This window comes from Hydra viridissima, unplaced genomic scaffold (assembly GCF_058129835.1).
Source record: "Hydra viridissima isolate aposymbiotic clone 2 unplaced genomic scaffold, HvirCarnegie_v1 scaffold_10, whole genome shotgun sequence".
Lineage (NCBI taxonomy): Eukaryota > Metazoa > Cnidaria > Hydrozoa > Anthoathecata > Hydridae > Hydra > Hydra viridissima.
In genome coordinates this window covers 12150001-12164885 of record NW_028324309.1, presented here as the reverse complement: position 1 = coordinate 12164885, position 14885 = coordinate 12150001, and the positions used below count along the sequence as shown (strand labels likewise).

Genomic DNA, 14885 nt, shown 5'->3' with positions numbered 1-14885 from the left:
AATTTGTTCTTTTCTTTCGTGCCAACATTAACTATTTTGGTTCCATAGTTTCAAATTTCAACATTTCAGCGAGGATTGTAAATCATTAATTTTACTTAATAAAACTGAAAAACTGAAATAAAAGTGAATACTGTCTAATTTCAACTTTCTAATTTTGATAAAAGTTAATTGCTCATCTAGACTGCATTATGCGCCTTGAATTTTCTTAGCACACATAGATAGCCCCTTAAATTATTTTAGGCCACCTAACTTAATTAGTAACTTGTTATAAAGGGCTCATTACATCAACAGTTGGCAGAATGTTAGTCAAATATGTAATTATTGAACAGCAAGAATTTCTCTTATATGACTGGGTTTTTCAAACATAGATTTATTATGTAGAAAGATGAACATTACGAGCCTGAGGTTAAAATGTTTGAGTCGACTTGTGTAAAACTTTTTAAAAATCAAGCTTCTGAACATGCTATTTTAATTGTTGATTAAAAATATATTGTTCAGACTCATCGAGGACACTCGACATATGTCGCGAGATAATGTATTGATAAAGTATCACCACCTCATGTTTAAGCGTCTCAAGTGGAAGTTAAGTTGATTCAATCGTTTACAATAAAAATTCTTTATATAATCAGAGTACAGAATACATTTTTAAAATTCCTTATATTAAAAAGATTTCATAGTTATTGATTTGCTTTGATTTTTTCTCAGTTGAAATATAAGACGTAATTCTAAGCAAGCTCAAAAAAGAAGAATTTTCAAAGCTGCACACACGTCCTCAAATTATCAAAGCTGCACACACGTCAACTTTTAATGGGGGAAACAAAATATAAATAGTATGCAATGAATATTAAAGGACTAAATGTGTTAGAGGTGTCAAAATGAAAAGAAGCTTCATATATGTATATATTATAACTAACTGTTACTGTTTCTATTTAAGTTTTAAAAATTATCAATTATACGACTGGTCATGGTATTATGCAAGTCATTTAAATTTGTAGCTTTTAAATTTAGTTTTATTTCAGAATGAAAATAATATCTAAGTATCTATATTTATACACAGCCATTTCATCTAGTTTCCCATTTTAGTTTAGAACCATTTTAATCATTCTTTTTTTGTTATTACCGGCTGGCTACAACTATTGCGCTTTTTTTTTTAAATTTCCCGCCAAAATTTATCGAAGTCTGTTGATGTAATTTTTCATTTGAATTTTGTAACTCAATGTAAATTTCACTGAAAAAATGAAATAATTGGTCCTAGATTAGCATACGAAAATGAATTTTCATAAGTGAAGCTATAGTGGCAATTTTAGAAGTCTAAAAAAGGACCTGTGGAGATTTTGAGGATCCTAAAAGTTTCGAAAGCAATCGTTTTCAAGGCGTAATTTTTAATAAGAGCACTTTAATGAGAGCAAGATTTTAGATTTTTCGTTGTATCTCAAAGTAATGGATAAGATTTTGTTGAACTTTCTTTCTGACTGTTCTTGTAAGTCCGAAAAAATTTTTTTATCTCTTAGCAAGTCATTTCCTTTTTTATTTAAACGTGACCGACATTTAACCTTGTTATCTCTAAATATTTTTTTTTCAACTCTTTTAGCTTTACTATTTTTTTCTTGTAAAGATAATTTTGTCGATATATTATTCAGTAAAATAATATATCAGATATTTTAACAGGTTCAATAGATCCTTCAGATCCAATAGCGTTGAAGGTGCTACTAATACACCAACCTAACTTCCTCTCCATCAGTTTAAAAGTTTACAAGTGTTTGCTTAAACATTTGGTGAAAAATAGCACTTTATGTGAATGTCAGTTACATGACTTTATTCTCTTCATGTAAGAATACTTTCGTCTTTTAGAGGGGTTTCAGTAAAATTTAAACTGTCCATTTTTTATTATAAAGAAAATCTTTTTCCTAATATCAAGAAAAAATATCAACAAATAATATTTTTAATGAACTAAAATTTGTGGAAACTAATTTTCTTCGTTATTAATACGCCACGAAGTTTTTTTGAACCGATTGGTTTATGCATTTTCGTTTTTGCATAAATCTTGTTACCATACCACATATTTATTTCTCCAAGGATTTTTTTTTAGATTTTTTGATAATTATTTACATATACTTCTACTTTTATCTTTTCCTTTTTTTATTTTTTACAACTACTTTCTAATATACATATTCTGTATCTGTGACTTCTAATACTTCACATTATTTAAAGCTAATTTCATTTCATTTCTTTACAACTTCTTTAAGACGTGCTAAATTTTTTACATTTATCTTGACGAAGTTTTATATTTTTATATATATGCAAGAAAAGAATTTTTCAAAAAATTTTAAAACTTTTTATTTATAAGATTTTTTACAAAAAATTTTTCCCAGATCCCGATCCTCGTTTTTGAGTCCAGATCTTGTTTTTAATTTCCGTGTATTCAACTAACCAACTAACTTTACAATATAAATTGCCTTCTTCATACCACTTCCATCAATCAGTTTATTAATATCTGTTAAACCTGTCTTTGAGTTGATACACTTATCCAAAATTCCATTTGCTTTTTGCGCCACTTCACTAGGTGGTATTCCAGTATATTTTTCCAATATAGATTGCGACTTTGGTGAGAGTATATTAGTTGCAGCTTTGTTTATCAGTTTTGTACCAGCATCAACTATATCAGTCTTTCCAACAACTAAAGCTTTTTTACAAACTTGTTTAGCAGCATCTTTGTTTTTCTCTCTTACTTGTAAACAGTCTAATAAGCAACCTAGAAATTCTGTCAAAGAATCTAGCACCTCCATAAAAATGCTTTATTTAAAACCTTGTTTTTGCTAATAAACATATTTTTATAAGAGCAACAGTATTTTTTTTTAAGACTTTGTATCAAAGACATGTTGCCTTCTATTAACTGATATGTCAATACTATTTTCTTAACTCTATCAAATTCTCTTTTCTATTTACTACTGACTTCCTTCGTCTTCCCTCGTTTTTAGTTGTTGTCTTGTTCTTTCTTCCTGAGAATAAATAAATACATGATTATGCATTTTTTATAGAATACATCTTTTCTTTTTACTAAATGCATAATGACACTTCCAGTGCTAAAGGATCGTTCCCAATAGAGGTATAGAGCTAAAGGACTATTTCGTTTAGTTAGGTACTTTGATTGAGGCTTTTTGAATTTGAATTTTCGTCTCACTGTACCTGGCATAACTCTTAAAAACCAAAGAAATGGTAAACAATTTTGAACCGCATCCGAACTAATGTACTCTAATATATGTATCTTTTCATATTTTTGAAAAACCAGACCTAATTAAAATGATATAACAATGTTATATCATTTTAATTAGGTCTGGTTTATAGTTATAAGGTAACGAAATGATGGAGTGACTTTAAGAATAGATTCTTGAACCTAAAACAAAATCTCTTTTCATTATGCACAGAAGGGTGTCCCAAGAAAAGAAACACTGGTATGTAGTGGAATTTGTTTCCTGTTTAGTTGAAACTATAGTGCGATTAATACTTTGTTATATAGATATAAGTATATAAGTATAGATATAAATAAGAATAAGATAAATAACAAGTAAAACATAAAGTAATGCTGTTGGTGCTTGTTTTGGCGAAAAAGATGAAGAAAAGACTCTTGTTGAAACTAATGCCTGTCTCCGAATTTCAATTAACATTTTCAGTCACCATAAAACAAAGCCAGATTGATAAAACTAGTGCAGAAGACAAGGCTACTAGAAATAGATCGAAAACAAGAAAACGAAACAACTTTTTTAAGTCGGCAAATATGGTAAAAACAAAGCCGAGAAATCATCAAAAGGCTTTCGTAAAATATCAGTTTTCTGTTTGTTCAGTTTGACAAAATATGACTTGGTTTTACTTAAGTCATATAACTTTCCTTGAGTACTTGAGTTGTTTAAACAGTTAAGTTGCTTGAAACAGCCCGAGATGCAGTAATGAAGATGTAAAAAATGTGTTTCTTTATTTTACTTAAAGCAAAAACGAATGAACGAATACTTTTAAAAATTATCTAGAACGCTTAAATCCTTTTTCTGCGAGTGCGATCTCTTTTATCTACTGAACTTTCGTATCCTAATCTTAACATTTCGATTAAGAGCCTTTTCTATTTTACCGCGAGATTAGAAAAAAGTTACTTTGAACTTTTACCATCGGACAAAAGTTTCTTTTTACTTTTAACACCAACATCCTTAATAACTTGCCTACTTCAGCTTATTACAAACATGCTCGAAGCACGTTATTACAAACATGCTCGAAGCGCGTTATTGTTTTAAGTTTTCAATTTTCCATGGTAGGTCCTAGAAAATGATTCTAGGAACAATCACAAAATAGTTATCTTTTCGCTGAATAATTCATTTACAGAAAGGATTTTGCATTACATACGATAAAATATCGAGAGACGGCGTGCTTGACTGATCTAAACTTATTTACTGAACTTTCCCGTGGTTTCCATGGTGACTGATTTTAGTTGCGATGTTGAAAAGCAATTTGTTTTTATTACATATTGCTAGCACTTTCTGTTTTTGAGAACATATTATAATGCCATCCTAATAACTTATCGAAATTAACCCAAATCTATCAACAACAAATAACTATTTCTCATTCTCATTAAGGCATCAGCGAACACATCACAATTAGTTAATAATGTAAATGGGTTGCTAAGGAAAATGAGTTATAACTGACCAGGACGTGTTTCATCAGTTTGCCAATATTTGCTCGAGAGATAGTCTCTCTAAGTTACAACAGTTATTGCTATAAAATAAGCCGAGACCTGGACGTTCAGCAGTTTTTGATGATAGAGCCTTAAAATGAAGCGTTAAAACGAGTTGAGTTCGAAGTCGAGGGAATTAATGAACTGATAAATAAATTGTAACAGTTAGTTTTCAAACAATATTAAATATATAACTTTCATATTTGTTAAATATTTTTTGAACTCCTGGTAAAAATATTTAAAATATTATTCTTTAAAAAACTTGTTTACTTAATTATTACGCTGTAAAAATTTATTTATTTATGTAATAAAGAAAAATGAATCTGCTGTCCATGAATAAATAAAATGATGCAAAAAACAAACTTTAACTTTTTATAAATACTCATTAAGCATTAAAGTTATAAAAAAATTAATGATTCAAAGGCTATCAAGTATTTCATATCCAATCGAGATCACATGAACTGCTTTCAGATGATGGCAGCTGAATATTTTTTTTATGCAGCTGAATATTTATCTTTTATTATGTTATCCAAAAAGATAATTTTTACTTTTGATTAACAAAATCTGGCATCCAATCTTTATTTAGTCTTTTTTGATTGCTTAAAGTGTTGCTTTCGTACGATGTTCCACTTGTTAAGTTGAAATCCTCATTCTTTGCAGCTCTGTTTGATTTTTTCATCTTTTCTTTCGGATTTTGCGGTTCGATGGAAACACTGATTAATTTCTTCAAACTGTTATATTCAGCGCTCGTTTCCTTTCTTAACTGCCGATATTCATCAATCGTTTCCTTTCTTAACTGCCGATATTCATTAATCGTTTCCTTTCTTAACTGCCGATAATTAGTGCTCGTTTCTTTTCTTAATTGCTGATATTCAAACTTAAGTTCATTTAAAACATTAAACATCGATTCAATGTCTTTATCGTCATTTATCTTATCCAGCTTTAGGTTGATTTCTTCTATATTCTTCGTAAAATCCGTATTTTCCGTTTCAACCTCATCGTCATCGTAAAAATTACTTATAGGATTGCATTTTGTTTCCATCCATTCGCGATGCTGAAGCTGCTTTTGAGAAGACATTTTGGTCTCAACTTCTACGAGGTAAGCAGTGCGTTGCATCAGAGCGTTTGCTTTGGCGTTGTCGTACACGCGTTGAAACGTGTTTGACATCAAAGCTATAAACAGATTCAAGCAAATGATTCCACCCAAAAAAACATAGGTTCCACACAAAATTTCGGCTGGACTTCTTTTAAAATCATGAAGATTGTCAAACTGATAATCTCCTCCAGCACTCATTTGAAATAAGTTGTAGATTATCTCTAGGTTCTCCAAATCGTAACCGTCAACCCCAAATATTCCAAAGCTGATCCAGAAAGATGCTGCGTAAGGGATAAAAATATGTACCGCTAGAAACAAAATTTTTAGCGTATCACCAATCACGTGTCCAATCATGACTACAAAAAGTCCTAGAGCTTCAAAGGGTCGAGCATATTTAAGAAGCCTCAGCCATATGAAAATCATCATAAATGAAGCTGTCGGTCTCAACTTTTTATTTTCAGACTGGCTGTGAATGCCATCAAAATGAAAAGTCAAAGTTAATCCCATTAAAAGATAGCAAATCCAGTCAAAGTAGTTCCAGTAGTCTTTCACATAAGCTGATTTATCATCTTTTAAATCTTGAATCTCGCGTTCTAAATATCTTTTTTCCTCGCTGTGATCATAGCAGTACTCTAAGTCTTTGCGAATTTCGCCTTCACGCCATCTCTTGTACATATTTGCGTTGTTATGATATTTAATGAAATTAACTAATTCCAAAAACATTTCTTTTACCAATATTACTAGAGCTAGTCCCTCGAGTATTGGACCCCAATATCTTCGAGTATTTACGTACATGAGACTGTGATTGGCTGGCAAAGTGCACATTAAGACTGTCCATATCACACAGTCTAAAATATGAACTATGAGGTCTATAAAAGCACTTGTCCTACCTATGGTTTTCCATTTCTCACTCACGAACTTCTTAATAACTGGATGCATTAGAATGCGGTAGTGCTGCGTTTTTAGTACTGCTTCTAACACTGACATCACAAAGTTAAAATTATCTTTCATTGGTGGAACAAGGTAGAATAAGTGAAAATCCTGTCTGCGCTTAACACAATCAACACGTTGAAACTTGTCAAGAGCAAGAATAGCCTTAATGAACAAAAACTCATTTCAAGATTTTCATGCTAAATAGTAATGTAACTTTTTTAGAAAAAAAAAAAAAAAAAAAAAAAAAAAAGCATAATAAAAGAATGATGAAGTTGATTTGTCGTTGCTTAATAATCAAAGGTGTGTGCAATTTGGAGTTTGTGATTTTTTTCGTAATATGTTTTTACATTTTCTCGAACTTCTTAGTGCTATGACGATTTATAAAAATGACTCCCATAAGATTAAAGCTTACAACATTTGGCATCTTTAGTATTAACAGCACCAATACTGCCAGTTTACTTTTATCGCAAACGCGAACATCTGCTCCGCTTTCGACCAAAAACTTTGCTGTGACTGATCTGTCTAGTTCTGCAGCTAGCTAAAAACACAACAATCGAATTTTCGATAGATTAAAAACTAAAAACGGTTATACTTTTTTTACTAATTAACTTGTAAAAAGATTAGTGCGAACCGAGCTCAAAATAAAAAAGTAGTACCATCACCTGTAACGGCGATCTCTGTTTGTAATCTTTGCTCTCTATTTCGGCTCCTTTTTCTAAAAGAGTTTTCAAAGCGCAAACAGAATCTTTTTTTGCTGCGTAATGAATAGGGGTTTGTTCTTCACCGATCGTTCTGCTGTGGATATTTGCACCGTTTTCTATGAGAAAAGAAACCATTTCTGAACAGTCTGCGGCACTTGCCACGTGTAGAGGAGTTCGTCCAAAGTCATCTGGCTGGTCAATTGCTGCTCCTATAATGAAAACATTTATTTATCAAAATATATTTTAATGGAGACAAAGACAGCAAAATCATCTTCATGAAAAAATCATAATAAACGCATTTGAATGAAACTTGAATTTTATGTTATACGGTATGAACTTTTCAAATACCAAAGTAACACAATCTGAGTTTTTCATTCTTTTTTATAGCATACCGTGTAATAGTAGAAGATTTGCGGCTTCAACATCCCATGCTCCTATTTTATGCATGAACGTTTGCCCGAATTCATCTTTAGAGTTTATATCTACGCCTGTGTTTAACAATTTGAGTAAATGTTCTGAAATGTTTTTCTTTAAAACGTTTTCTTCTAAAGAATTATCTGTATCTGACAATATCTCGGTCATGTCTTTTTCAACATCGACGGTGTTTTTAAAAACAGCGAAGGCAAATAATCTTTTAAACATTTTTTGGACTTATTATTATAATTTTTCTTTAGCGCTTTAGATTATTACTCCTGGAGTCTGGATATTTATATCAATTAAGTTCTACTGTTTATTTAACCAACCTTCGTAAACTTTTCAGTTGTCATGAAATAATAATTTATTCCTTCTCTTAAAATAATACTGTCCAGGGGGGTTTTGATTTAAGAGAACGCAGCATGAATGTTCTTGAAACGAATTATAAAGTTTAATTTTAACCATCAGACGTGGTAACTTACAACGTCGTTAGTTACCACGTAGTAACTTACGACAAAATTATTTACGAAGAAATTATTTTATAGCAAAAACTGTTGTAACTTAGAGAGACAGTGTATCTCTCGCGTAAACATTGGCAAACTGATGAAACACGTCCTGGTCAGTTATAACTCATTTTCCTTAGCAACCCATTTACGTTATTAACTAATTGTGATGTGTGGCATAATCACTTTCTAGGATCTACCATGAAAAATTGAAAACTTAAAACAATAACGCGCTTCGAGCATGTTTGTAATAACGTGCTTCGAGCATGTTTGTAATAAGCTGAAGTAGGCAAGTTATTAAGGATGTTGGTGTTAAAAGTAAAAAGAAACTTTTGTCCGATGGTAAAAGTTCAAAGTAACTTTTTTCTAATCTCGCGGTAAAATAGAAAAGGCTCTTAATCGAAATGTTAAGATTAGGATACGAAAGTTCAGTAGATAAAAGAGATCGCACTCGCAGAAAAAGGATTTAAGCGTTCTAGATAATTTTTAAAAGTATTCGTTCATTCGTTTTTGCTTTAAGTAAAATAAAGAAACACATTTTTTACATCTTCATTACTGCATCTCGGGCTGTTTCAAGCAACTTAACTGTTTAAACAACTCAAGTACTCAAGGAAAGTTATATGACTTAAGTAAAACCAAGTCATATTTTGTCAAACTGAACAAACAGAAAACTGATATTTTACGAAAGCCTTTTGATGATTTCTCGGCTTTGTTTTTACCATATTTGCCGACTTAAAAAAGTTGTTTCGTTTTCTTGTTTTCGATCTATTTCTAGTAGCCTTGTCTTCTGCACTAGTTTTATCAATCTGGCTTTGTTTTATGGTGACTGAAAATGTTAATTGAAATTCGGAGACAGGCATTAGTTTCAACAAGAGTCTTTTCTTCATCTTTTTCGCCAAAACAAGCACCAACAGCATTACTTTATGATTTGGAAAAAGCAGAAAATATAAATATAAAAGTGACAAGTTTTTCGCCATACTTCATCGTCAGGATAAAGTTCGATTAAGTTCGAGTTCAAGCCCTAATCAAAGAGTTTTTTTTGAAAAACTGGCAACAGTTAAAAGTCAACTTTCAACTGTTGCCAGTTTTTCTAAAAAAGATTCTTCTGGATTTTACATGGCTTGAATGCTTGTTATTTATCTTATTCTTATTTATATCTATACTTATATCTATATAACAAAGTATTAATCGCACTATAGCTTCAACTAAACAGGAAACAAATTCCACTACATACCAGTGTTTCTTTTCTTGGGACACCCTTCTGTGCATAATAAAAACAGATTTTGTTTTACACTCTAAAGCCAAATGGTTCTCTGAAGAACCTTTGAGGGTTCTTGACGTTGGTGCTGAGGGAGCACCCGTAGAGGTTCTTCAAAGAACCCTTTGTACGGGTTCTTCGGAAGAACCTTACGATAAGGTTTTTTAAAGAACCCTAAACCGTTTTTCGAAGAACCTAAGAGTTCTTGATAGTTCCGATAGATCATCCGGATAGGTTCTTCAAAGAACCCTAAAGAGAACCTTTTTTTAAAAGAAAAACTATTTGTAAAGGTTCTTCAAAGAGCTGTTTTTGAAGAACTATTTCAGATTCAAGACATCTAACTGAAAAAATGCTCACTACACAAATCTTTGAATAATTTTTTTTAAAAAGAAAACCATGATTAATAATTATTATTGAATTTTCGGATAATTTTTTAGCCTAACAATTTTATTAAAACTTATTTTTTCAAACAAAACAATCCATGTTCTTCCAAAAAGTTTATATCAAGTGATAAAAATGATTTAACGTTTTACCATTTACTTGTTATGCAAAATGATGAATTAAACAACGAATAGATTAACAAAAAGCATGTATTATAAGCAATAAAAAATTATAAGACTTTTGGACAAAATAAATTAAAAAGTTGCTTTATTTTAAACGTTTCTGTTACCTCCCTTCGTAGAATTAGCTAAACCTAAACAAACAATAGGCGGTATATAAAAGGTGAAATTTTACTCATTTTCTAGTAAATCTCTCTCTCTTGCTTTATAAATTTTACAACTTGTAAAATTATGTTAGGCAGTTGAAGTTAAGATTTCGATATAAAACAAGTTTAAAATAAATCAATAACCTTGCACAAAGTATTTACCATCCTGTGAATTGTTACAGGGACTTCTTTATTTGATACACCAAATATGATGTGTTCAAAAAATAATGTGTTTTTCAACTGAACAAGGTACTGTTTATCGTAAATGAAATAAGAGGCAAATATACAAGCCACCGCTAATGAGATATCAACATTATTATAATGTTCAACTATTTCTTGGCTAACTAAAAAGATAATATAATTCTACAAAATTTTGATGTCAACCTTTGAGCTTGAGGGATTGCAATAGTTGGTGTATTCTGTTTTGGAGTGTCATCAAATGTAACCAAGGTTTCAACAGATTCTTTGAATAGCTGTGGAAATAAAAGAATTGCTCTATTGAATGTAGCATCTGTAATAGTAAAAAAAAATTACGATAGAAACATAAAACAGAATTAAATTATAAAACAATATTTAACAGAAAAAAGCATTAAAATTTTTATCAATAATTTTTTGGAAAACAGAAATCTCTTGTATTACACAAAATTTATTACCTCTCTTAGTGCTTTCATTAATTTCACACTCAATTTCAGCAAAAATTTCAGAAATAAAATCGTCTTTACACTTTAATTTAACCAAGCTTAAGATTTTATCTTCCATACCCTCCATCTGTTGATGAAGTTCTTTATCGAGATCTTTTCCAAATCTCAGTTTCATTTTCACTAAGAAGCTTTGACATCATTATTATAAAGATTATTTTTAAGTTGGAACACACAAAAAATAAAATCAAGAGAATAGTTAAAAGCCTACCAATTGAGCAGAGCAGAGCAATGGGTATTTAGCTTTTAGATCAATTGTGCAAAGACGTCCATCGAAATCCTTTGCTCACATAAACAAACTATGTTCTGACAATCAATCAGCATATTCATATCTGGACAAAGATTACGGTATTCAATTATCATATCCTGATGATGTTTTGCTACAGCTACATCATCCTCACCAATAGGCAGAGAATGTGGCTAAAGAAATTTATTTTTCAATATTTATTAAATCTTTTTTTTACTATTTTATCCCAAAACAGATAAGCTTAATTTTTACCAAGTCTCCATCTGTCCTACTAGAAGCTTGGTCATTCTCAAGACAATTTTCTGTGCATATATACATATATACATTTACATATTTTACTAATTGATAAAATAAAATCGTATGGTAGCTATTAACCATTGGCAGTATATCACTTTTTTTTTCAGAATTCATGTTTAGTCAAGTTTATAAGATTCCACGTTATAATCAACAAACACGCTGAGTAAAAAAACAAAATGGCGTCTTAAAAAAGATGGAAAAAGTTTCTGAAGAACCTTTAGAAGAAACTTAAGATATTTACTCTAACAATTAATGCGAAGAACCTTAAAGGTTCTTTAAACTTGCATTAAAAAAGTAGCCGGTTCTACAAAGAACCATTTAGGTACGTAAAGAACCCACGGTTTCTTTAAGTCGACTCTAAGAACCTTTAGGTTCTTTGAAGAACAGCCGCAGAACCTTCAAGAACCCTTTAGATTTGCAGTGTAGGTTCAAGAATCTATTCTTAAAGTCACTCCATCATTTCGTTACCTTAACTAAACTTTGACCTTGGTGAAAATAGTAGAATACACTGGGTAGCTTGTTATTACAAGAAAGAAAAGTTTCATTACGAAAAGAAAGCTTTTCACCTTCAAAAGAACTGCAAGAATGCTTAAACTGTCCATTACACCACAACACGGATCAAAGTGGCGATCAAGTATTTTGTGGGCTTTGGTGTTTACATACTTTAAATAAGATAGGAGAAAGAACGTATATGCTAAATGCAATTGAAAGAATAATTTAGTGCTAAAGTAAAATATTTGCTCCTGAAACTTGAATTCTGTAACAAAAACTGTAGACACTGTAAACTGTAGAAATGGCTGTAAACTATAGAGACTGTAGACTGTAATGACTGTAGACTGTAGAGACAGTAGAAATGACTATAAAAATAACTGTAGAGATTTTAAGAATCTTAAGAGTTTGAGAAGAAAGAGGTTTATTTGGGAACAATATTTTATACATTTGTACATAAAATACATTTGCAATTATGAAAGAAGAGGAGAAGAAAAGAATATAGGACGTATTATACAACTTTCTGAAAATATATTTGTTGTTTTTGGTTTTATTTACTATTTTGTATAAACTTTTTTGATTTATAACAGAATTTAAAACAACAGAAAAGCAAAAAAACTTTAAAAAAACATTAAAACAGCAAGTAAGCAGCGCACCTTCGCATCGCCGTACTTCGAAATACTTCGTAAACATCGAAAAACTTCTTGAAAATTTCTTGAAAACTTCGTGCGCGAAGGTGTTGAACAGCAAGTATATTGCAGATATCTGTTTCCAACTGTTGCACTGACAAACGTTTAGGAATAAAACCTAAAGCACTAAACCAAAACTTGATGAATCACTAATCAAGAAATAAACGAGGCTCTGGGCGAGAAACACATTTTTTTTTAAAGCTACCATGTCATACGCAGGCAGTTGAACGTTCTGCGAAAATAGTGACGGAAGCATCTATGTCTTTATGCGTCAAAAAATCTAGAGAGAGTGTGTTACAAGCAAAAATTGCATCTTGAATGTTTATGCCCCGACTTCAGAGTAAACGATATTTTGTGGCTGAAATATAACTTTTTTACCAGAAACGGATTTGAGGTACTTTTTAAAGTATAAATTGATTCTCGAAATTTCAAGGTTGAAGGTGGATTCTTAGATTTGGTAGCAGGACTTGCAACTTCTCTTTTACCAACAATTGCAAAAACTGTCTTACCAGCAATAGGAGTTGGTACTCTTGCTGTTCTTGCTAGTGCTGGTTCTCAAAAGCTAATTGGAAATGGGGTAGTTCTGAAAAAAACTGTCAAGTTCAAAGCGATAGAAAAGGTTTCTTTTTATCTCCATATACTGGATCTTGAATTGCAGGTGAACTAGGTGGTGCATTATAAGTTAGTTATAAAAGATATGCTTTACTACTAAACCAAGTTGTCCTTTTAGCTCTACACTGCAAAAAACGTTTTGTGAAATTCACAAAAAATTTGGTTACTTTAACAAAACATTTGGTGAATATTTATGCACCAAATGTTTTTGTTAAAGTAACAAAATTATTTGGTAAAATTTAGCTTGCAGTATATTCACAATAAGCATAGTTAATCATAATTATAGTGACATTATTAAATTTTTGTGTTTTGTTGAAACTACGATGCCTAAGAATTAATAAAGAAAAAAAGTGGCTACAAAATCTCGTTTTTTTCTCCTAAACCAAACATATTTGGTTAAATTAACAAAACAAGTTTTTGCAGTGTATGCCTTTATTGGGAACGATACTTTAGCACTGGAAGTGTCTCTACATATTTAGGAAAAAAAAGATATATTCTATAAAAAACGCATAATCATGTATTTATTTATTCTCAAGAAGAAAGAACAAGACAACAACTAAAAACATTTGGAAGCCAAATCAGACTGTAGAAAAGGCACCTTTAGAGACATCACCAGTTTCATGGGATATTTGTACAAAAGAAGACATTACAACACCTGCTTATGCAACTTAGGATATGCCATAATGTTTTGGTGCATCCAGAAGGTGCATAAGAAGAGTGTTGATGAGTTCTGTAAAACTTTTCTTAAAACGTAAAGTAATTTTACAAAGTCAGACTTTACTTGAAAGTGTTGACGTTTTTAACTATTCAGAACAATTCTGATGGTTATGCAGTCATTGAGAACTGTTCAGAACATATACTGACGCAGTTGTTGAAAAGGGTGATCCTGTTTGTATGTAGTATTATTTGAAAGAGTTCTAAAGTAACAAAGATGCAAAGCTCTCAGTGAAAGACGCTATGATGTATTTGTATGTTGCATTATTCGGAGTGATAATAATGAAAAGCTTTTTCTCTCTTTTATAAAAAAGGGAAATGAAAGAAGCAACAAAAACTTATCCAACACTTCCAACTGCTAAAGTGCTTTGCGCAATGACGCTTTTTGCGCTAACCAAGATTTAGATAATGACCGTGTTCTTGGGTTAGGATACAGATTGCAAAAGATTTATGAAATTCAATGTTTGTTAGAATCTGAGCAAGCCGTTAGAGAAAGGTTGAGTAAAAAGTATCACAGAATTTAAAACGGAATTAGCAATGCTGATACAACACATACAGCTATTTTTGTGGGATTAGGTGTTGCTGTTGTTGGACTTTTATCCACTATTGTTACAGCAACAGTAGCAGTAGCTATTGAAGCAACATCTTTAGGCTTAGAATTTCTAAGTAATGTAGGAAAGTTTATTTATAAAGAGGTAGTTAAAAGGGCTGAAAAACATAAAAAAGAAAAAAAACAATAGCAGTGGTAAAACTAAGTACTGTTAGTGATATTGTTTCAAAAGCTCTCAATGATAATGTTGTATAGCAAGAA

At 31.0% G+C, this 14885-nt stretch overlaps 2 protein-coding genes across 5 annotated transcripts; both read right to left on the bottom strand.

Annotated features, from left to right (window-relative positions):
• Positions 1 to 4922: 4922 nt before the first annotated feature.
• Positions 4923 to 8212, bottom strand: LOC145182050 (uncharacterized). The gene is made up of 4 exons (XM_080057295.2): positions 7840 to 8212; positions 7409 to 7656; positions 7159 to 7284; positions 4923 to 6908 (listed from the first exon to the last, which is right to left on the bottom strand). Exons 1-4 carry the CDS (start codon positions 8087 to 8089, stop codon positions 5262 to 5264), a joined length of 2271 nt encoding a protein of 756 aa, XP_079913421.2. The 5' UTR covers positions 8090 to 8212; the 3' UTR covers positions 4923 to 5261.
• A 2007-nt stretch (positions 8213 to 10219) lies between these two features.
• LOC145185599 (uncharacterized) lies at positions 10220 to 11589 on the bottom strand. Of its 4 annotated transcripts, XM_090100659.1 has the most exons (6): positions 11526 to 11566; positions 11238 to 11446; positions 10982 to 11157; positions 10713 to 10839; positions 10473 to 10580; positions 10220 to 10316 (listed from the first exon to the last, which is right to left on the bottom strand). In XM_090100659.1, exons 3-5 carry the CDS (start codon positions 11142 to 11144, stop codon positions 10565 to 10567), a joined length of 306 nt encoding a protein of 101 aa, XP_089956785.1. In that variant the 5' UTR covers positions 11145 to 11157; positions 11238 to 11446; positions 11526 to 11566; the 3' UTR covers positions 10220 to 10316; positions 10473 to 10564. The 4 variants fall into 4 exon arrangements, with proteins under 4 accessions (XP_089956785.1, XP_089956783.1, XP_089956784.1 ...); XM_090100657.1 differs by lacking the exons at positions 10220 to 10316; positions 10473 to 10580 and having other exon boundaries at positions 10658 to 10839; positions 11526 to 11567; XM_090100660.1 differs by lacking the exons at positions 10220 to 10316; positions 10473 to 10580 and having other exon boundaries at positions 10695 to 10801; positions 11526 to 11589.
• Between the last annotated feature and the right edge of the window lie 3296 nt (positions 11590 to 14885).

Coding starts and splice junctions, on each gene's coding strand:
- LOC145182050 (XM_080057295.2), bottom strand. CDS start 8,089: ATGTTTAAAAGATTATTTGCCTTCGCTGTTTTTAAAAACACCGTCGAT. Junction 7,657..7,839: donor AAATCTTCTACTATTACACG/GTATGCTATAAA, acceptor TTTTCATTATAG/GAGCAGCAATTGACCAGCCA. Junction 6,909..7,158: donor TACTAAAGATGCCAAATGTT/GTAAGCTTTAAT, acceptor TTGTTCATTAAG/GCTATTCTTGCTCTTGACAA.
- LOC145185599 (XM_090100657.1), bottom strand. CDS start 11,144: ATGAAACTGAGATTTGGAAAAGATCTCGATAAAGAACTTCATCAACAG. Junction 10,840..10,981: donor TAATGAAAGCACTAAGAGAG/GTAATAAATTTT, acceptor TTACTATTACAG/ATGCTACATTCAATAGAGCA.